This window comes from Poecilia formosa, unplaced genomic scaffold, assembly GCF_000485575.1.
Source record: "Poecilia formosa unplaced genomic scaffold, Poecilia_formosa-5.1.2 Scaffold443, whole genome shotgun sequence".
Classification (NCBI taxonomy): Eukaryota; Metazoa; Chordata; class Actinopteri; order Cyprinodontiformes; family Poeciliidae; genus Poecilia; species Poecilia formosa.
In genome coordinates, this window is record NW_006800382.1 from 202,751 (window position 1) to 224,587 (window position 21,837).

At 38.8% G+C, this 21,837-nt stretch overlaps 1 protein-coding gene across 2 annotated transcripts in view; it reads right to left on the minus strand.

The window, feature by feature from the left end:
• Nucleotides 1-21,837, minus strand: part of adgrb2 (adhesion G protein-coupled receptor B2) — a 273,817-nt gene that overhangs the window by 104,617 nt on the left and 147,363 nt on the right. For both annotated transcript variants that reach the window (XM_016663772.1, XM_016663771.1), the window contains 3 exons: nucleotides 17,375-17,462; nucleotides 15,343-15,445; nucleotides 9,037-9,080 (listed from right to left, as the gene is read on the minus strand). In XM_016663772.1, the coding sequence (XP_016519258.1) occupies nucleotides 9,037-9,080; nucleotides 15,343-15,445; nucleotides 17,375-17,462 (235 nt within the window). The remainder of the gene's footprint in view (nucleotides 1-9,036; nucleotides 9,081-15,342; nucleotides 15,446-17,374; nucleotides 17,463-21,837) is intronic.

Genomic DNA, 21,837 nt, shown 5'->3' on the forward strand with positions numbered 1-21,837 from the left:
GTTCGCAAGGACATCCAATGTAACCACAAAAATCATAACTCCAGTAATAAGGAATTAGCGACCAGGATGTAGAAAATGATCCGAAAGGCTTGCATTTTTAAAAATGTTTTAAGCTAGTAGGGTTTGTACGAATTCATATGAAAAAAGTATTCCAGAAAACTGTTTTCCAAGCATTTGCCAGAGGCTCTAACTGGGATACCCAAAGAACCAAGTGCCCTCTTCTTCCATCATCACAGGTACTAAAAAAAATTATGAATCAATATGGGAAACACTCCATTCAGCAGACCGTTGCATAAAAGATATCAAATGTTCTTTTTTTTTTTTACAGTGCAGAAGTCAAACCAATGATGTATAACAGACCTTAAGATTCAGAGAGGTTACTTACTTTTAAGCTCCTCAGATCCAGCAGGGAAGATGAAACTTATTCCACAAGCCTGGAGAGAAAGCTCGTCTTCTTCTCTTCTGGCTTTAAGTTTGAATTCTAATCAATACAGATTTCCTACACCTTCAACTTCAGCTAAAGCTGCAGCCTCAGGTCTAAGCGTGCCTTGGCAGCAGGTTACAGCATTCTAACTCCACTGGTCACATGTTGATACAATCGATAACATTTTGTTTGGTAAAAGACAAGACTGCTAATTTTGTGATAAAACCAAAAATAAGAGTCTTCACATAACTTCTACGGCCCCATAGAAAAGCAGAACTTTCCCTGTGTCGAAGCCACTAACACACATCCATGTAGTCCTCTTCCAGAGAAAAACCAAAGCTCCACTTTTGTACATGGCTAATTTGAGTCATCTTCAACATTTGCAACCACCACGAGAAACCCAAACCAAAGTTCTCGACAAGCCTCCGTGCCCCAACGTCTGAGAATTCCATTCACCACAGTGACGTTTTCCCTTCAAACTGTTGTGATAACCGTAATGAGCCGAGAGCCTGACCGTGTCTGCGATATCCAATGGAGGAAGAGCGCACATAAGCCCCACTGGCCGACTCCCTCTTGCCGTGCTGACTCGCTGTTTGACACAGTCTTGATCCCTTGTGTTCTGTCAGATGGAAAAGTGGAGCAAGCCGTATCATCCATCCACCCCCTCCTCCTGGCAGCTACTCTGTTTAGTGTGTTAGTCTGCGTGTGTGTGCGTGTGCGTGTGTGTTTAAGTGTATGTAATGAGTGGAAAGAATACTTAATGTGCTAAGTCTATGATTCCTTTACTGCTCAAATTGGAAAATTTGCAGCCAGTTAAATACCGGCACATTTATCAACAAAGCGGATTTGAACCAAAACAAATTAACGCCTAATGTAATAAACTGATGGCTGCAACTTTTACATATTTTGAAATAAATAAGCCAAGCTTCATGTTTAGCGCACACAAACTATGTAATACACACAGTGGATAAAAATATCAAAGATGTCAAACATAAGGTTGAATCCCATCCAGACTGATGTTATAATTTTAGAGGGTCTTCTTACTTTGAAATTGATTACATTAAAGTCAGTCAGACTGAGTGACTCTCTACAAATGGTAATCTATGCCTGACGCAGGAATAAGGAGATATTGGTGGAATATTTTTGGGTGAGAGTTAAAAGACAGATTTTAGTCTTATTTTCAAACTTGTCTGCCCACTGAGTTGATGAATTAATCACTTATGCAAGGAATTTTAAAACAAACGGAACATTTATAAAGTGGCTCTAAAATTTATTGGCACTCCTGAAAATGAATCTCACACTAAGTTGATGGCAATACTTAAGGGGCAGTGTTATACATTTTCCAGTCCAATTTCGTAGCACAGTAAAGTAACTTTGTTGTGTTGTGAAGATGACATAACATAGGGATGCTTTGTTAAAATGAAAATTAACAAAACATCCCTTTGGCAACAGGAAAAAAAAATTAGCCCACGTGTGTCATTCATTTATATTAACTTTACAAGAATTTGCTACAATTCGCTTACAGTGTACTTTGAAAGTCATTTTGCTCCCTTGCTATCCTGCTCAGTGTCATACTCCAGGTTATGGTCAAAAGCACAGGCTGTGCCTTTTAGTAAGGTGAACATCAAAATATTTTAACCAGATTTGTGCCAGCTATTTATTCATTCCTTTTAGGCAGCAGACTGAGGCGTTGACCTCCCAGAGCCAAAGTTGACAGTGGGCACAGTTCATACTTGCAATGCTCACAGAGTCTTTCTAGCCGGCAGTAAAGTGCAATTGAAAGGTCTTTACAACATTATCACAAACAGAGACAAAAACAGCACGATACTGAGCCTCAGTCTCTTCGAAAGCAACTTTTATCCATACACAACGTTTATCTCTAAACAGTGTATGAACTTTTTAATGCCACTGCAAGTTTGGCTGCTTTGTTGCATATGGATTTTAGTTTTTGACATCATTTAAACATAAAGTTTTGTTTGGGAAACTTAATGCAAGAGTTATGAAAGAAAATGTTTAAAATGCATTTTTAGATACCTATTTATATATAAAAAAAAGCTTTAAAAAGGCCTAAAATCATCCTTAATGCGCCAAGTTTTAGATTCACAGCACAGTGAATTTATCTCCCTGTGTGTCCACGGTACTGGCTCCACCAAGACATTCTTCTCTGAGGTAGAGTCACGGTTAAATCAGGGAGATGCCGGAGGCAAGGTTAAGATCTGCAGCTAAGATCAGGGGGAGTATGAATCATCAGTTTCAGTGAGAGAAACCGGGTGAGGAAAGAAGAGTTTGAAGAAACTACCGAGTAACGAGTCAAAGTCTAATTGTCAAATCAAATATATGAATTACAAATGTTTACAATACACCACCAGTGCTGGTCACTAGGTCAGATTCTCTCATGCATTTCTGCTCTCATCCTCTCATTTGCTTTTGTGTCAATAAATCCGATGAATTTCTTAAATTGACATTGCAGCTAGAACTTTTATGAAAGGAGCACAACACTCTGCAAGAATGAAGAAAACAGGTTGGGAGATGGTAGAAGGGATGGGCACATCCGGGAAAGGGGGGAGGGGGAGCCGGGTTGTTGGGCTCAACGATTTGGGTGGCCAGATGGTGTCGACATATGGGCCTGTTAGGGGCAAAATAAATAAATAAAGCATACACTTATGAATACTAAGAGCCAGCTGAGAAACAGAGACAATTGCCACAAGGATAAAAATTGTTTGTGCAGATTTAAGCCACAGAGTCAAATAACAGAATAAACATGTGCGTCTCGATAAATCTCAATATCTTCAAAAAGTCAACCTTTTGCATTAATTCAATACCATAAGTGAAACTTCATTTTACACTGATTCAACATACCCAGAATATTTTTGGTACAAGCCTCTTAATCCTGTTGGTTTACAGACGTAGGTATCTATTGATAGTTGATGTTCTTTTTTTTTTTTTTTTTTGCTGTGATTCTTATAGCTTAGAGCTAATTAAAACTTTTAAAAAAACCAAACAAAAATGTAAGAAAATTAAAATATGACTATCCAAGAGTAAAAACCAAATTGGTATGTTTCGGCCATGACATGCACACTGTGTCACCCTGACTGTGAGGAAAGCTACTCTATACAGCTTACCGGAAATTGCGCATGCTGTAAACAGCCATCCCCCACTGTGAAGAGAAAAGTGCCAAGCCGAACAGCATCTTTGGCACCAATGAAATGTCTTAAACATTCCTCTTGCTTTGACTTTAATCACTCAATATTTGAAGAGTGGCCAAAATGGATTGAGTGGCTCCGTTCATTTCTATTGTGTCCATTGTCAAACTACAACCATTCACAACTCTGTCTTCTGTTTGCTGGTTGTTACGGTGGGAATTCTTCCGAAGAAAATTTACCTCGATGGGAGAAAGCACTGAGGGGAGGTAAGAATAGAACAGGAAGGCAAAGGCCAGGGATACTGTAGTAATTACTGTAGTAACCTGTAGTAAACCAGGTGTTGATACTTTTGGCAGTGTAGGCAGGAGTCAAATTCTTCTGCAAACTAGTAAATTTTCAAATTAAGCAAGCACTTTATGAAGGCCACTAAGGAAAAGTGTAGTCTTTATATTCTTCGCTCAGGTAATTTATTTTTATTTTTTTTAAATATAGTACTTAGTTGTCTAGTAATCCAACATGAGAAATCTGACATTCTTTGTTGTCATATTGCTCTGGATAGATGTGGTGATTCTTGAATCGCTCACGACTTCTGCTGCAATTCACAGTCTGTGAATCTCCCACAAATTCCTGAATGAACTTTGCTCTTCCGTCCTCTCAAGTAGTGATGTGTTGTTCACGAATGTACTGACTCTAAAACCTGACTTTTTGTGGGGGGAATAAGAAGAGCAAAATCCCAGTGGGGGGGTGGGAAGGGTTGGGAGGAGAGCTGAATCTCAGCTGCTGGCGCTCATCTAGTTCAGAATCCCTGTAGGCAATGGTAGTGCTTTATATTTATAGGCACACCATGCAAAGACAAACTAAAACCACACCATTATGTGAAAAGAGGAAAAGGGTTCTTGTAAGGCAGCAAGTGTAGAGGTACAGGGAAGGTGCAGAGGAACAGAGGCAGTTACAGGGTTTCAAACTGAAAGCCTTCAATAAAATATTAAGAAATGGTCGCTGTGCTGTGGTTTAGTAATGAGAGTAAAGCAAAATAAAAACCAATGAAATGCTGAAAAAAAAACACACACACAAAAACAATGGATAATAGCCAAGTTTTAGATTTGAAAGCTTGTAGTGGTACTAAACAAAGAGCCATTTTGGAGCCTAAGAGCACTGAGCCGAACAAGCTGACTTTTTGACAAGAGCTGGACCATCACGACTCCCAATTCTGTGTTTTACCTTTTTGAATATGCACCTTTTTCCTTCACTTAACTTTCTTTTAATACACCTGGGTTCAGCACTCTGCGAACAGCAACTTTTTATGCAATTGTCTTCTTTAATGTAACCTCCTAATGGAGAGTGTCAGTGACTGTCTACTGGACAACTGTCAAGTCAGCAGTTTTCGTCTTGAGCGTATAGGACATAGCATGGTAAAAAATAAAATAAAAAATAAAAAGCTTTGTATGAAAAATTCATTTTTATTGGCAACGGGTAAGATTGTAATTTTCTGAGGAACTCGATTTTAGGTTTTCATTATGGTCAAGCCATAATCATCAAAATTAACAGAACACTTAACATATATCACTTCATGTGTAATGAACCTATACGAGATTCCCCTTTTGAATTAAATTACTGAAATAAATTAACTTTTCAGTGATATTCTAATTTACCGAACTGAATAGTCTCCACGCAGAAGTCATAAAATGGTAAAGGTTTTCCTATTTCTTTGAGCAGTGCTTTTTTTATTTTATTTTATTTTTTTTTTTGTGCAGTGGTTTGGTTGAGATGCTGCCATGTTTGCCCTCCCCCTGTACTGCTATCTGTGCATTCTCCACCTCTTGTCTGCCTCCTGCTCAACCTCAAAGCCCTTGGCTCAGTCAGAAAGGCAGCCAAGCTGAGAGCAGTGATATCTTCCAGCAAACAAACGGCTGCTTTGTACAACGTGTTCTCTGTCTGCATCAACTTTGCGCCTCACGCCAAGCTCCAGACAAGATCTCCTGCCTGACAGAAAAAAAAAAAAAAAGAAAGGAAACACCGGCGGAGGACGCATGGAGTATTTGTGCCCCTTCGCAAAGTCTCATTTGCCCGCCTTCGCATGTAACGAGCTCTCGTATCCAAATAGTACGGTGTGACGAGGTTTTGCTAAAAATTCTTGAAAAGGTGACAGGACGAAGGAGAAATCCACTCGCATAAAGTCAGCTTGGGTTTAGTTTGTGTGCTCGGCCCTATCAATTCTGTCAAGCTTACGTTTGGCTCTTTTCCCCCATGCCTCCAGCTGTGATATGTGGATAGACATCACTGCCTTGTTGCCACTTTATACTCCGTTTGGCTCTCTGCCCTCGTCATGTCTGCACATTTAATTTGATTGCAGCTGTAATCTGCAAGCTAGTTAATTGACTTTGCCTGGCATTGTTCCTCTGTTACCTTGATGGAGAGGGGTAGCTTGATAAGTCGCAATGTCTTATCCTCTCTGGAAAAACCTGAACTTACATTGTGTGTGTGTGTGTGTGTGTGTGTGTGTGTGTGTGTGTGTGTGTGTGTGTGTGGACCCACATCATAAGAGAGTGTTCCTCCATAGCAAGAACACTACTGTAAAAAAACATCTCACTGAAGAAGATGGAGCTGACCAGAATTTTTCCAGCATAAGTCAGTGTTGTCACGGTAAACAGAGAGGCCCTTCAGTGTCTAACCCCCCCACCTCCAACTAATTCTGTTCTCCTTAAACCCATTTGCTATTTCAAAAAGTATCATTTGTCAAATCTTTCACCCAGAATTATCTTCCTGAACACATCATTGCCACTGACAAGCATATTTTGGAAGAAAATAACTTCATCATGATACCACTTTCAATTAACATGAGCAGCATGCAAATTACAAGAAAACACTGTTGCTCATGGCAACACCGAGACACTTTCAGAGTCCAATGTTAGTTTTACTTACAATGTTAAAGGATTAAAAAACGATCAGGCATTTAATGTAATTGCTTTGCTGTTTGTTTGTTTTTTGTTTGTTTTTTTTGTTTTTTTGCATTGTTAAAAACACCAAAACTCACTTATTCAACTGATGATCCAATGAGAAGACGTATCTTTTTCTCCAATACAAACCAAAAATGGCTTTACCTGGTTAAGTCCTCTTCACAGAGGCCTATTTCACCACCACACCATTTAAAAAAATAAATAAATAAAAAATCACTCAGAATATGGATGGTTTCAGCAGGGTCTTTGGAAGGTCTTGGGCTGTGCTCCCCATTATGAGTAATGAAGCTTGCCAATTATTCTGGGCATGCACAAAACCTCTGTGGGTGCCTTATTGGTTAATAATGTGGTGTGACTAAGGTGCAGCATGGAAGACCCTGGAGCGGTATTTCATCCATGACGTGTGGCCTGCGCACGCGAGTGTGGATTTGTCAGAGAATTTCTAGCAGAATTGTTCACACTGATATCATGGCAACTTTCCAATTATAGTGCTACAATGCATGCAGGATTATGTTGTTGTTTTTTTTACAGTGCCTTTCCTGTAAATCTACACAAAGAATTTCATAAAATCTTGTTATATAGGAGTAAAACAAAAGGAACCAGTGCTACACCAATGTGTTGATGATCCAAAGAAAGCTGCTTCAAAGTAAAAAAAAAAAAAAATGGAAACCTAATATTATTCAGGAATACTTAATTTAATAGGAAACAAGAGAAAAAGACAAATAGCTATGCCATACAGACTCTTAAAATCTAAAAAAAAAAAAAAAAAGTAGTAAAGCTAGCCAGTAGTTAGTTAAAGCCAAAACATTATCATTAGCTGATCTGATCAATAGCCAATATATAAAACTATCCTAATCTCAAAATCCCTACCAAGTATTAGGAAAGTGCTATGTCGGAAAATCCAAACATTTACAAGTTAAAAATGTGGTCTGTGTTTCAAAAGGATCTTCTCTACTTGTGAAAGTACAGCAGTCTCAACGGTGGATGGGTTGTGTGTTTGTTTTGCAGGGGCATTAATCACATAGTTTTAGAAAAAGGAAAAGCTTAAAACAATGTTCTGTGCCTCATGACCAATGCACTCTAGACGGAGCTACAGTGAAACACTATTTCATAACCCTGATAGATAATTTAAAGTTATCGTAATTCATGCAAGAAGTTCATCGTAGATGGGATTGGCTATCATTCAAGAAAACAATGTGTTTTTTTTTTTACAATAAAAATGTTCATCTTGGCAAAAATATTTTTCTTCCTCATTATCAGTGGAAACATTTTAATTGGCATTACAGCAATTAGTTACTCATTTTAATTGCAGATATTACATCCGGCTATGAAAACACAAGTTCAAGTTAAAATATTGTTTGAAGTATGAATATGCCAGGAGAATTAATAATTGTGGACTTAATTGCATATTTGTTAATTTAATATGCAGATTTAATTTAACATTTTTTTCCCCCAGTGGTAAACATTTCACTTCTCTGTAAAACATAAACTTGAATACCAAAGCTACTTAATGCATCAAAATTTAATAATACAGAAAAGTAAAACAACATGCTACTGCTCATAAATGCACTTTTTACGTTCAGTTAAACTTTAAACAGTAACAAGGACACATGATGCCACCTGTCAATCAATGCAGTGAGTTTGTCAGCAGCTGATCAATTCCTGGTCACAATTTCTCCCAAGTAAACTCGTCTCACCTTGCTTCGAGGTCAATCATCATTCTTTTATATTTTCACTCAGTAGCATAGTTGAGTTTTTCTAGCTTAGTTTATACACAAATCTTTTTCCAGGGTTGCAATGGAGGCAAGTGCTTCTCTTCAGTAGTCAATAGGCAAGCGGAGCACACCTTGTACAGATCACCAGTTCTTTACAGAGTAGGCTCAAGATGCCATGTTAGGCAAAAATAATAACTTAGCTAATGTACTCCCCGTGTACTCCACCTGAGCTAAGCCTATTCTTGGAACCAAAGCCTTGTCAAATGTTTCCGAACAAGTTTATTTCCTGTCAATGACAAACTGGACGGCCACAATGTGGGTTAATGGTGATAACAGCCTGATCAATTGTGCTGGTTTGCATTATGTCGTTCGCTTGCACGGGTCCACTATTCAAAGCAAACGAAATCAAACTGTCTGTGTCCTACTTAGATAATTAGGAGAAAAGCCATTAGGAACATACTAGCACTTCAGGAAAGTGATTGAAAACAAGTTGGCTGCTCGAATTAAAGCAACACTCAGAGAATGAATAAAGACCTGCAAATTAAACCGTTGTGGGAAAAGGTAAACACTGAAAAAGAAGACGAGACTAAAAAGTGGTGCTACCTTTGAACTCCTGGCAGCAAAAAGGGAAAAGTGTTTTCTTTTTTCTTGTAATTTAATTAGCTGTACCAGTGAGGGTGTCTTGTTTACTATTAAATGATGCATGACTGGACATGAGACTGCACACACACATATCAGCAAAACCTACTGACAAGACATCTCGTATATCTGCAGCACCGTTCATTCAAACAACTTACGTGTTGCCATAGTTCCAGACAACGCACTGAGGATCTGATGTACCCTGCAAGATAGAGAAGAGGGAGGACAGGGAAGGGGGGGTGTAGAGAGGGGAGGGGGAGAGATAAGCTGTTATTGCCAGTGGAAAGGAGGCGGCAGAGGGAGAAGACAGAGTAGTTTCTTGCCAAAAGGACAAAGAGTGATGCTGCATGGGCAATGGAGAGAAGCAAACAGACAATGAAAGAGAAGGATTGTGACAGACGGCGAGTGCAAGACATGGTGAAAGAGTCATTCTTTAATAGGACAGAGCAGCAAATAGCTGCTACTGATGCGGCTGCAGAAAGAGAGGAGGTGTGTGGCGCAGACTCGAGACACTGGAAGCAATAAAAGAGTACATTTCATGGACATGAGCACTAAGAATAACTGCACTTTAGAATGAAAGCGTCATCTTTTAGGTACATACAGACTAGGGCATAGTCCAGCAAACTTTGATAATGGCAAAGCAGTTGCAAAAAAAAAAAAAAAAAAAAAAAAAAATGCAAAGCAAGGATATATTTGGCGTGTATAAAGAGTCTGAAACATCTCACAATCTGACTGGGAAAACTCAAACGGACCTTCAGATTGGACTAAACATGTTCTGATATCAGCTTGCCAGTACATCCATTGACTGGCTGATGCCAGAGGCCAATAGGCCGGAGTCCAAGTGGTGCATAAATCATGTGGTAATCGAAGTAGGTGGCAAAGGAAGACTCCATATGACTCAATCAGTGAATCGATATGTTTAACTGACTCATCACAATCTGTTCCACCAGCGATCTAAAGTAGTTCCTGCACTGATGAGTTCAAAATCGTCTCTATTCTTTCAACCAGAGGGTTGAACTTTTTCTGGTTAAGCTGAAGGATTTCAAGCCTTGAAATTTCAGAGCAACGTTTTACTTGAGAAACAAAATGCATTGTGGGACTCTGATTTATGAGTGACATAGCTAGTAAAAGTTTGTTAAGAGCTGCAGATGAGTGTACACTGTTGAAATCTGCACAGTGGTGAAAGAAGAGTAAAATGGATTCCTATTTTTTAGTGTTGTGAGCCTTCCTCAGTCCTAAGCATTAAGCAATTTGCCTTTGAGCTCCCCCTTATGGCAAACAAGCTTATAGCAAGAATTCAACAGATAGGCAGCTTTTCCACTTAGTGGCTTGGAAAACATTAACATTCACTGTGATACACAAACTCAAAGTAGTAGTAATTTTGACAGAAGAAAAGGGATAACATAGTTTCCAAGCTGTTGGAAAAATGCTCAGTGCATATGAAGCCCCATTTACTCGTGTTAGTAAAAGTAAAATCCAGAACCTCCGATTGCCTTCAGGAAGTCTATCAGTCTATCAAGGATCAAGTTGCAGGAATGAAGAAGCAACTAACTAGCTTCTTCATCTCTGCAACTTGAGTTTAAGCTTATCAGCAAAATGAAAAAAAAATAAAAAATACTTTGCACTGCATAAAGCTAAGTTTAACTAGTTAAAGTAACACCTTGCCACCACACAGTGGGGATGATTTTCTTTATTGAGGACTGAAAAGGCTCATAGTTCATGGGGATGATGAATATTTACAATGGAATTTTTCAAGAAACCATTTTAAAATAGACTACATCCCAGTAGAACACCAACCTTCAACATATCACAAAGCTACAATAGGATGGTTAATGGAATGGTGTTCAAAAATGTCATGAGTTTGTTTTTACCACCAAAGGTTGCCCACAGCTTCATCGCCATATCAAAGCAATTTCATGTTCTGACCTGAACCTGATTTTGGACTTGTGGGAAAACCACCAACCTGCCCTCAGCTTAAGCTATTTTGCAAAGAAGGATGGATGAAAAGGTTAAACTCTACACATGGCTGAAATAAATGAAAATGTGATTCTACAAAGTATTGACTCACAGTGACAGAAAAGATATGCACACCGTTCTTTTCAGCTATGCATTAACAGAAAAAAAAAGTGTCCTTTTCCTTCACATTTGTTTTGGTATATCGTGGAAAAGTATCACAGTAAGATGCAAGTTCAAGTGATTTGAATACTTTTGTAAGTAAAAAGACCTGTTCTTCACAAAATCTGGAGAGGAAGTAGAAGTTCTTTTATCAGTCACATTCAGTTTGTTTTAACTAAGCCAAAGGACATAACAGAAGTGGTGCACACAGGAGGAGACAGTAATATGATGATTTATTCTGAGAAAGACAAGGTCATTTGTCCTTCTTCAAGCAGTTCAGGAGTGTTCTACCACGAATCAGTTCATCCATGACTGGACTTGAGAGGGTGAGATGATGTAAGGTCCATGTACACAGGCTCAGAGAGCAGATGACGACGATTGATGGATGAAAAGTGCTTTGTTCTGCCTTGCACACAGGCAGCCGTCACCAACGTTAGATGTCCCTGGGCATGCATTAGCGCGGCGAGCTCCGTTAGCATGCAGCTATCAATCATCGGGCATCGTGTTTGCTACAGCACGACTGACATTTTTGTATTTCCGCAATGTATGGCTTCTCTTTAATGCTTCTGCCTCGTATAGTAGACATAATCTTCTCAAATGATGTCTCTTAAAGGAAACACACAGTGTGGCTTGATGGCGATAATAGCATCTGCCTTTGAAGTCTTCTCTTTTATTCTTGAAGGGGACTCTGCCACTTCTTAAGGTGCCCAATAGCTCATGTGGTGATGAATATTGGCTATGGATATGGTAAGCTAATCAGACAAAATAACCTAATGCAAAAGAGTACGAGCACTCGCGGGATCAAGGATTCTTAAAAGCCTTCAACTTCATTTGAAATATTAGAGATGCCAAAAAAAAAAAAAAAATGAAATGGGGCAATCAGGCGGATGCTGTTTTACGGATCAAAGTCACCTTATGTATGATCTGAATTTATAAGGAAGGCTCGGGTCTTTAAAGCTGAACGAGAAATCATCTCCTAAATAAAAAAAAATATGCGTATGAACGATGGAGCAGGTGGACTCTGGCACTTGGCATATGTTGAACTGGTCTGCTTTGGGGATGTTGGGGTTTGGGGCCTCCTGCATCCTCCACAACATTAAAGACACACAGAAATTAGGTCAATGGGGATAAAGACATGGAGTCTGACTGGAGCAGATGTCCTCTCAGTAAAGACATGACCCTTCACACTCGCCTTGGAGAGCGAAGCACAGGGCAGCTGTTGCCTTGCTACAGCTCAGGCAGCTGGATGTTTCTAGATTGGCTAAGGTCAGACCCAAAGTATATTCTTCTGTAACAAGGGACAAAATCATGGCGTGTGCGCGCATCTCCCTGGTTGTGTTTTGTATAGGAAGGCTGAATGTGAATATGGAAGCAAAACAAATTGAATCAAAAGTGCAACACGCATGATATTCATCTGATTCTTGGCAGAGGCCGCGAGGATGGTTGGCCAGGGTGGCAGCAACCAGAGGGAGTTCTGCTGCAACAGCAGACAAAAAAAATAAAAATAAAAAATGTGCAAAGTTTGAAAACTCCGAAATAAATATGAAACCGATGCCAAAGACGATGTAGAATGAAATCAAGTTCATATGTAAATTTCCATTGCATCTGAAATTAGGCTGTTGAAGATCTTAGAGCTGTTAAGACCAAATCCAATTTGTGGTAGCAGTTATGCATATGTCTGATTAGATTCAGATGTAAGTAATGGAGGGAAAAAAAATTAGAATCAACTTGTTTTCTGTCACTATCACATTATTTTTGTTCAAAGTCACAAAAATGTTGTCACCCTATAATAGGAACCAATCATAGTGGCAGAAAAAGAGGCAGGTTTATTTTACATTTTAACTCAGGCATCAGTCCAAGGTTATTTTTTTGGTGTTGTCGTCGTTGACAAAGGCATTTGACAAAGTTGAAAGGTGAAATTGGTAGAGCTAAAATATTTTATCCAAGTCATTTCACCATTTTAATCTAACAAAAACATGTTTTGTGTGTGTGTGTGCCAAAGCCAGCATCTACTGCCTCTGAAGCAATGACAACGTAAATTATTTTAAAATCTACGTTTCTTTTCTGCAGGTCATCTCACTAAACGTGAAAAAGTGGAGTCCCAAAAATTGATTAAACATTTAACCTTTTAATGGTGCCCTGCTTTAGGTAGAAACTCGTGTTTTGTTTTGAATGGCTCACTCATGCTCTTTGTAAAAATGATCAGAGTTTTTCTCACCTGGTCTCTGGAAAAGCTTGGAAAATGACAAATTATAATTTTAATGATGCCTAAGCGACCAAACAACGAAGAATCAGTGTATAGGCAGACTTGATGATTGTCTCTTCCAAAACTTGAATTTAGCTCAGCAATTAGGCAGTACTCTTTCTTTTTCATAAATGACTACGCTGCCCAATAAGCTTCAACTAGAAAGCTGTGAATCATCGATCCATCTCTGTTAATACCGTCTGATTCACCAAATGACTACTTAATCCCCCCCGGAGCTCATTAAAAACATTTAAACTGTGTTGAAATTGTGGTTTTAAACCACGCAAGCCAATATAAACAAGTCCTTCAGATCACCACGTTTGGGTTAAAACTTATCACGCATGTTCAACAGGTAGTGATTCATCTTAATCATCCAGAAAAAGAAAAAAAAAGGATTTTTGAATGATTGCAATCAAAGATTCCCTAAACCTTCAGGGGAAGTTAATCAAAAGGTGAATATCAGATCTCATTCCAGTGTTTACTTATGGGAGTGAAAACATCAACGCTTGCATAAAAGAAGCATCAATGCTCAACCTTAACCGCAGGGCATCCTTAAAAAGAGACTTATGAGTGAGCGTGATTGGGAGGAAAAATGTCAGTTCCCCAAGAAGAGTAAAGATTGCGACTGTGAGAGATGCAATGGAAAAGAGATGCTCAGATGACTTAAAGGAAAAAAACAAGGCGGACCATTATGCCCACAAAACTCCGGGGTCAGATTTTATTATCTGGGGTTGCTTCAGTTGGTAAGGAGTAATTTCACCTATGCTTTACCAATAAATACATCTCAGAAGATGAAATGAAACATGAGAGCAAAACAGGATTCAAGTTATTTTAATCCGTGAATCACAGGTTTTGTTTTTGTTGCTCAACAAAATGTGTCTTTAATCACATGAATTCTATGTAGAAATACCACTTTATTATTATTATTATTATTATTATTATTATTATTATTGATACAGACTTTCTAAAGAAATGTTCCCAATGGCACAGTGAATGCGTTTTGTGGTCAAAGGTAAGGCTGGCACAACAAGCACTGCATTATCGCGTGTGCAGTATCAAGAACGACCTTTTTAATCATCCGCTGTGTGGCTTCTGCTCGGATGAATCTCTTGTTAACTCTCAAACGTTTGGGAAATAAAACACTAGAACTTTGAAGCACTCTTTAAAGAAGGATAATACTGACTTTACAACAACTGGTTATGTGTACAGCGGCGTCTGCGGTGCCAAGATTGGCCAAACCCTGAGCTGCAGTGTGTGCCAGAGAAGTGCTTGTACTCAGCGGGAGCCTTCGGTTTTGCAGAGTAGTGCAGCATGCAAGGATCGGCATTAAGACATTTCGCTTCGGACAGAGAGTACCCCATCATAAAAAAAGATAACAGAGAGACAGCAAAACCTGGAGAGCAGCAGGGGATGGAGACTGAAGATCATTTTCACAAAATCCTGTCATATATTTTGACCATGTCAATCAGTTTTAACAGAGATATTAGAATGTATGCGCAAAGAGGTGAAAACGGGATAAATGGGACTAGAGAGAATAATCAACACCTACCTTTACATAGCAGAACAGCCAATAAAACAATCACCCTATCAACATTCAAATGCATGCTTCCCTTTATACTCATAGGTAATCATTTCCATGAATATTGTGCTTTAATATTAACAAAACAGACACTCAAAGTCTACCACATAAAAAAGTCAGAAAAGTTTGCATTTGCACGCCCTGTTCGGTTAGCACTATGGCGGTTTATATCATGCAGCACTTTTTATTTCCTCAGAAGTCGAGCAACACGAGGTCAGCCGGGACGACACGATTCCATTAAAGCCTCACAATTATTTTCAAACCCAAAAGATGCTTAGTCTACAAGAGCAAAGTAAAAAGCAAAATTGCAAACCCCTTGCATTAGAAAGTGCTCCTTATGGAGTTATTAGCATTTTCCTTGCACTTTGATATGAGAAAATATGTGAGCTCTCTTGTATGTTTTCTTGTAAGTTGAGTTGGAGAGAAAAATATCCCCACTGGTAATCAAAAGTCTAGTTATCATGCATCATAACTAGATAAAATGATGCCAATGTAGGTGCTGGGTTTGGATTTATCTGGACTTACATTTAAAAGCGGCGACAGCTCCACCACGACCATGGGCTCGCTCGGCTGAGGTTCGGGTCGCACCGTCACCGTCAGAATCTTGGAGTTGATCACCGCAGGAGGACTTGAAGTACAAACACATACGAAATTGATGATACAAAGATAATACATCCAGTACATGTGCATATTTTTTGGGAGGATTTCAGAGAGCACGCAGAAGAAGCTCTCTGAAATCCTCCAAGTAAATGAAAAACAACGAGAGGGAAAGGGCGATTAGGAGAGGGAAGTTGGTGAAAACAGAATTTTGTCCCCGTTAACATTCAGTTGAGCTAAAGACAGTAAACGGACTCAAAAGATCCAACTTTCCCCACAACCAAGAGGGCTGACCTGAATAAAACAGCCCGTTGTCACCGCAAAATACATCCTCACACAGGATTTTAATAACCTTTGCATTGGCTCCAAGTTATATGCTATGTTTGGGAAGTTATAAGGATTTAAGCTAATCCCAAAGTTAATAAAACAAAAAAAAAAAAAGAGTCAAGAATGGGGAAGACACTTGGAGAAGTTTATGTTAAAACCTTAAATCTTGATCCCCTTGAACACTTAAAGACTTTCTGTTCAATATAAAGTTGTTAATAAAGTCATCTAACAGTTTTGATTGTGTCTTTTTTGTGTTGGTAGTTTGGTTATAAAGGACCGTATTCATACCCAGTCCCATTGCAATGTTACAAAAACAGACATGAAGTCTCTCTCTCTCTCTCTCTCTCTCTCTCTCTCTCTCTCTATATATATATATATATATATATATATATATATATATATATATATTTATATATATATTTATTATCAAAGAGTAAAGAATTTATAAACACATTTTCATTGAGCCTTTTTAAAGATATTTGCACTTTTAAATTGGCATCTGTTGTCACTGTGACTGTATGCAAAATATAGCAGGATGCATTTGCTAATTAATTGCGAGGGAATGCAAAAGAAAAAAAAAACATTCCCATGCCCCTTAGGGGACTCTGTAGGCATTTTAAGCAGAACACCAAGCTTGCCATTTCATGCGCTAAGAACTTTCCTCAGAAACCCCCAAAAAACTCATGAAAATTGTGGAGATGCGCCGGTGGTTCCCCAATTCTACAGGAAGCCTGGTATATGTCTAATTACACTGTGTATTTGTTTTTTTCTTTTTATCCTTGAAAATTATGGATTTTGTTGTTTAAACCAAGAACAATAGCTGATCTAAGTGCTGCTCAAGGTATATAGCCACCAGTAGCACGAACAGTCAAAATAGAGTACAATAAAATGAAACATTAAAGCATTATAAACAGTAAAATAGGTCAAATAATTAGACACGCACATTCAGTCCAAACAAGAAATCAAAGCCAAAATAGAAGTAGGTTTTTAAAAGAACCTGTGAAATGAATAACGGTATGTGTGGCTCGGTTGTGCAAAAGCAGACTTTGGTAGTTTGGTGCTACAACTGAGAGAGTCTGGTCCCGTATACTTTGAGCTGTGAGCTGCAAGTGTCTAGCAACAGTTAATCTGTGGACCTAAAAGCTCTGAATGGAGAGCAGGGCTGCTTGATGATGATGATATAGTTGCTGCAGTGGTGGTTACACTGTGGTATGTGCATAGCAGCCACCGTGCCAGGAGGGTTAAAAGAAATTTAACTGTTAGCAGCCGGCTGCAGGCGGCTTTACATTGTAGCTCTGGCATTTGGCGAGCACTGCTTCAAAATTTGTTATGTCCATCCGCACTGCACCAGTGACCCAAAAACGCTGCACCCAAGATATCATGCAGCTCTTTGCATGGATAAAAAAAGGAAAGAAGCTCTTGCCCTACAAATACTGGGAAGTTGACCATTAACAAACATGAGACTGGAAAAGTAGTAGAATTAAGAAGGAAACTGTATATTATTATTATTTCAAAGAGGAATAATAATCTAATCTAATCTAATCTAATAAAATAGCAGCAAGAGAAAGAAACAAGAGGTGAGGGCTAACATTTTTGGAAGGAAATAATTTAAACAAATAACAAAAGTACTCACTTTGGTCCAGGTAAGATGATGCCAAGGGTTCTGTACAAAATGGCTCCAATGACATAATACATTGTGGTTTCTGATTCGGTCCCAGGCTCTGAAAAAAAAAAAAAAAAAAAACTGTAGTAAAAGAATAATTATCAGATAAATGCTGTAGAAAACAAACTCCAAATCCTACCCAAAAATATAAACCAAAAAAAAAATCAAATGTTTGGCAGCAGCGGCTGAGCAGGTAGAGTAGTTAGTTGTCGTGCAACCAAAAAGTTGTGGATTTGACTCTAGCTGCTTCCTCCTTCGACAAGTTGATGTTGTGCCTTTGGGCAAGGCACATAACCTCAGGATGTCTACTGATTGGTGTATTGTTGTATGACGGCGTGTGCATCTATGACTCTGATTGGCCGAATGTAGCTCTAGTGGAAAAGCACTTTGAGTGGTATATAAATAAATTCAGCCCATTCACCAAGTCAGTTGTGGGACATATTTCAGTGTTATGGGAGGTAAGCAGGTGACTAGTTAACAATTAAAATGTAAAACTTTTAACTTTGGTAAATCCCTTTACCAAAGTAAGACCATGTTATCCTACAAATATAAATCCCACTTTAGACCAAAGCTAATGCCAAAAAAAACCCTAAAATCTGTTTGGACCTGAAATCCAGATATCTACAAGTTACAATTCATCAGCATGAAGTTATTTACACCGTATTTTGTTCTTCTCTCAAATTGTTGCTTACAAATGCTCTGTTGGCTGCTTTCACTACAAGAAAAGTCAGTAAAGTGCTGTGCCTGCCTAAAAGATATGACAGTTACACATTCGCTCTAATTACGCGTCCTAGCTGGAAAAGTGAGTCATGCGCTCTCGCTGATTCTTTTCCTTTGTGAGGACGGAAATGGGGATTGTGTCAATTTGTTCGCAACTCCCGGCCAGCAGCTTAACACGCTGCGCGGCTCAACCTGTTGTAGCACCGAAGCCTCATTAGTGAACAAAGTCCAACACTAAAATGGACCAAGCTTTGGAAAAATAAAAGTTCAACTGCAGATTTAAGTCATTATGGTGAATGACCTTGCCCTGTGTGTTCTTGTTTTTTTTTTTTTTTTTAAAAGGCAATTTTTCTTTTCTCAGCAGCACACCCTTCTTATTTCTATCCACCAACCCCCACTTTAACCATTAATTGCTTCATCATATTATGTTACATCACATCCGTCCAAGACTTTAATCCGTACTCCAAAAACAGCTCAGTTTTCAAAGGAGACAATGTCTCAATTTTGCAGGGGTAGCACTGCAGGGGGATTGGAGGAGAAAAAAGAAAGGGGTTCATGAAGAGAGAAGCCACTCCCTCTTTTACCCTTTTACATCGTGAAATGATGCAGAAGCGTCAGGAACAAGGAGTGAGGAGAGAGCAGGAAACAGAGGGAAGCTGATGGAATCAGACATTCTGGGTGACTCATCTAAAATCTGTCTGCCTGCTGCCTAAGAGGTAACACTTTGGGAGAGAGATAGCAGTGCGAGGCAGACGAGGAAAAAGAGGAGACAAAAAAGATCTCAACAGCGGGTGAAGGGAAGAAAAAAAAAAAAGCAATTGTGAGACTGTGAGGGGGCAAAAATTCTAGATCAAAGTCAGGATGAGAAAGCCTGAGAGTTTGACGGAACCTAATTGGACTGGGTCTGTGAAAGCATGCAAATGAGAGAGTCAGTGTATTACAGCAAAATGGTAAATCAGTGCGCGAGGGGGTGGCACTCCCGCGCTCAACGGTGATTAATGCCACAAAAGCACTCAATCACAAAACTCTAATTCCCCGCCAAGAGAGTTTTCGTCACTCTCTTGCACCCGCTGCATGTCGGAATGATTAGTGGTCAGCCATAATCCGGCAAAATGGCAAACCACCAGTCACCATCAGTGAACTTTAATATGCCATTTATCAGGAAAAGATATCCTTGGAGTTGATGCTTAGCCCGAAATTTACTGTTGCAGTCGGTAATTAAAGGCTATTACCGTGCATGTTTGCGTTTGCTCTTCTTTCGTCAGAGTAAAAAAAAAAAACACAAAAAAAACCCGTGAGCTTAAGTAGTAGCATTGCTCATGGTGCGGTATGTGTCTTCAGATATTTGTGTCATGAGAGGTGCTGATGTTCTGCGGTGAAAACTTTACATCTTGGAATTCATGTGGCACATCGTTGGTGCACTTGACATTTTGCAGGCCATCTGACATGCATCGTATTTTTTCCTCACTAGCACATGTGAACTCCTGGCTTCCTTCAAGGAGAGGTTCTTTCTCAGGTATGATTTCCAGATGCCTGAAGGCGCTGCATACAAGATTTTTTTCAAGTACAAACTTCATGGGAATGTCTAGCAATGTTCAGAAGAGAGATTGTGCTACCAATACCATATATGGACTGCTTTGGTGTCCATATCAACAAGGCAACAATGGTGTCTCTATGTTGCTATGAAAGATCTGTGATTTACCAAAAGAAAAGGAGTGGTACAGCCTGACTCAGCTGATCAATTTCTACACGTGTTTTATGCTTAGAAAAGGAATATTGGATCATTATTATGTCTTCAACAATTATTTAATCAAAATAAAACTCTTTGAACTCAAAGATCTCTTTTATAGACATGCACTTAGTGCCATTGATTTTTATATCCTATTTAAACACATGGCAGATAAAAACAGTTTGGACAAGAAACTTTAGGTTTTGTACAATCTTATTCTATTAAGATTGAGCAGAATGAAGACTGGAAGAATTGAGTGTCTCCTTAAACTAATTTATGTCGCCATAAACACTGCATTTAACACATTTGTTTCAATATAACTTTTGTAATAACACTAGCAGGGAAAGGACTTGGAAAAAAAGTCTTGCTTATTTGTAAAGTTATAGAAAGTCTGCAGAGAAATCATCTGTTTTTATTTTCATGTTTTGATTCCCTGTAGTCAAAAAAATGACATGACCCAAAAATGACATGACCCTGACATATTTCTCCTTTAATGCTCAAGGATAAGATGTACTTTGTACTCTGAAAGAGAGTAAATGAATGTATTAACTAAGCAGTGGAGCGAAGAGTTTCTCAAGATATAAAGTTCCATTTAAAGACCTCTTGACATCTTTCAAAGAAAACCGATTATGGTTGAAGACGTTTTTTTTTTTTGTTTTTTTTAAAGTTTCCATTGGGTAAGTTGCACTCAGTTTTTGAAAGACAGTTTTTTGACTCATTCATTAATGACCTAGCTAAATATGTAATCGAACTGCTCAAGCAAAGGATTCACTGTATCTACGTGTGTTGGTGAGAAAAGGAGAAAAACGGAAGGTGTTAGTCAAATCAAAAAGCAGTGAAAAGAGGATTCTCTGCCTCTGCTCACCGAAGCGCTTCATGAACCCCATCAATTGGCTACATGCATGTGCCTCGATGAGCACATGTGCTCAAACTAAAGTGCCAGTGGGGCTTTATGATCGCATTTAAGCTGTCCATCTGAGATGGGCTTTCGTAATGCGGTAAATGAACCAACCAAACAAAAAGCAATCAGATGAAACTATGGCTCCGCAATGGAAAAAGGCAGAATTCCTGCAAGGGGGCAAAGAGCACTCATATTATTTTAACTTAACTGGCTATGTGCAGTTTGGAAAACACAATTTAACCAAGTGTTTCAGCCAAGAGAGCAAAAGTCTGTGCAGAAGGTCTTATGAGGATGTGCCTGCATGAATGTGATTCAGCTGGACACTTTTACTGAACAATAAGCGATACGTGAAAATAAACAAACAAAAAACAAACTGGTATCAATATCAGTAATTCCCAATTCACCATACACAGCTCAAGATTTTTTCAACAGCCTTGCATTGCAATTGGGAGATTTAATGAAATATATACATGAATTTAACTGAATGTGGAGTAGAACTCCCAGTGATAATACAGTGGACACGCCTCGAAATTGCATAGATTAGGAAGTTTGAAGATTTTTTTTCAAGGTTCCAATTCAAAAGGAAAAAATTATTTTTCCACACTTAAGAGTAGTCCTCGCCTCATTCATAGTTATGCCTGGGGAGGAAAATGATAAGGAGGGGACCTAAAAAAAAATAAAAAAAATAAAAAAAGCTCAGGCTATTTTAACAGACTTAAATTTAGCTTTTAAGATTTACCTTTTTCATCTTCCTAAACAGTAGGAGTTTCAGAATAAGTCCATGTCAGTGAGCAGAATGAAAAGAACAACAATAGGTGAGTCTCCCCCACCATGATGTTTTAAAATCAAACAGTATCATCAGCATGAGTTAGAGGCCAGAGAAAGCTCTGAGCTTTTGGCCTACAGCCTCTCTGAACTTTAATTTGAAAGGAGATGGAGTGCCAGACAGAAAAGTCTGCCAGTATAATTTCCTGTGGGATGTGACCTTTGGCTTTGGTGGGAGCGGATCACAGCTGCCACAGAAATTTTCTTCCCGCTCTTTTAATCTTTTCCTTGTTGTCCTTATATATATATATATATATA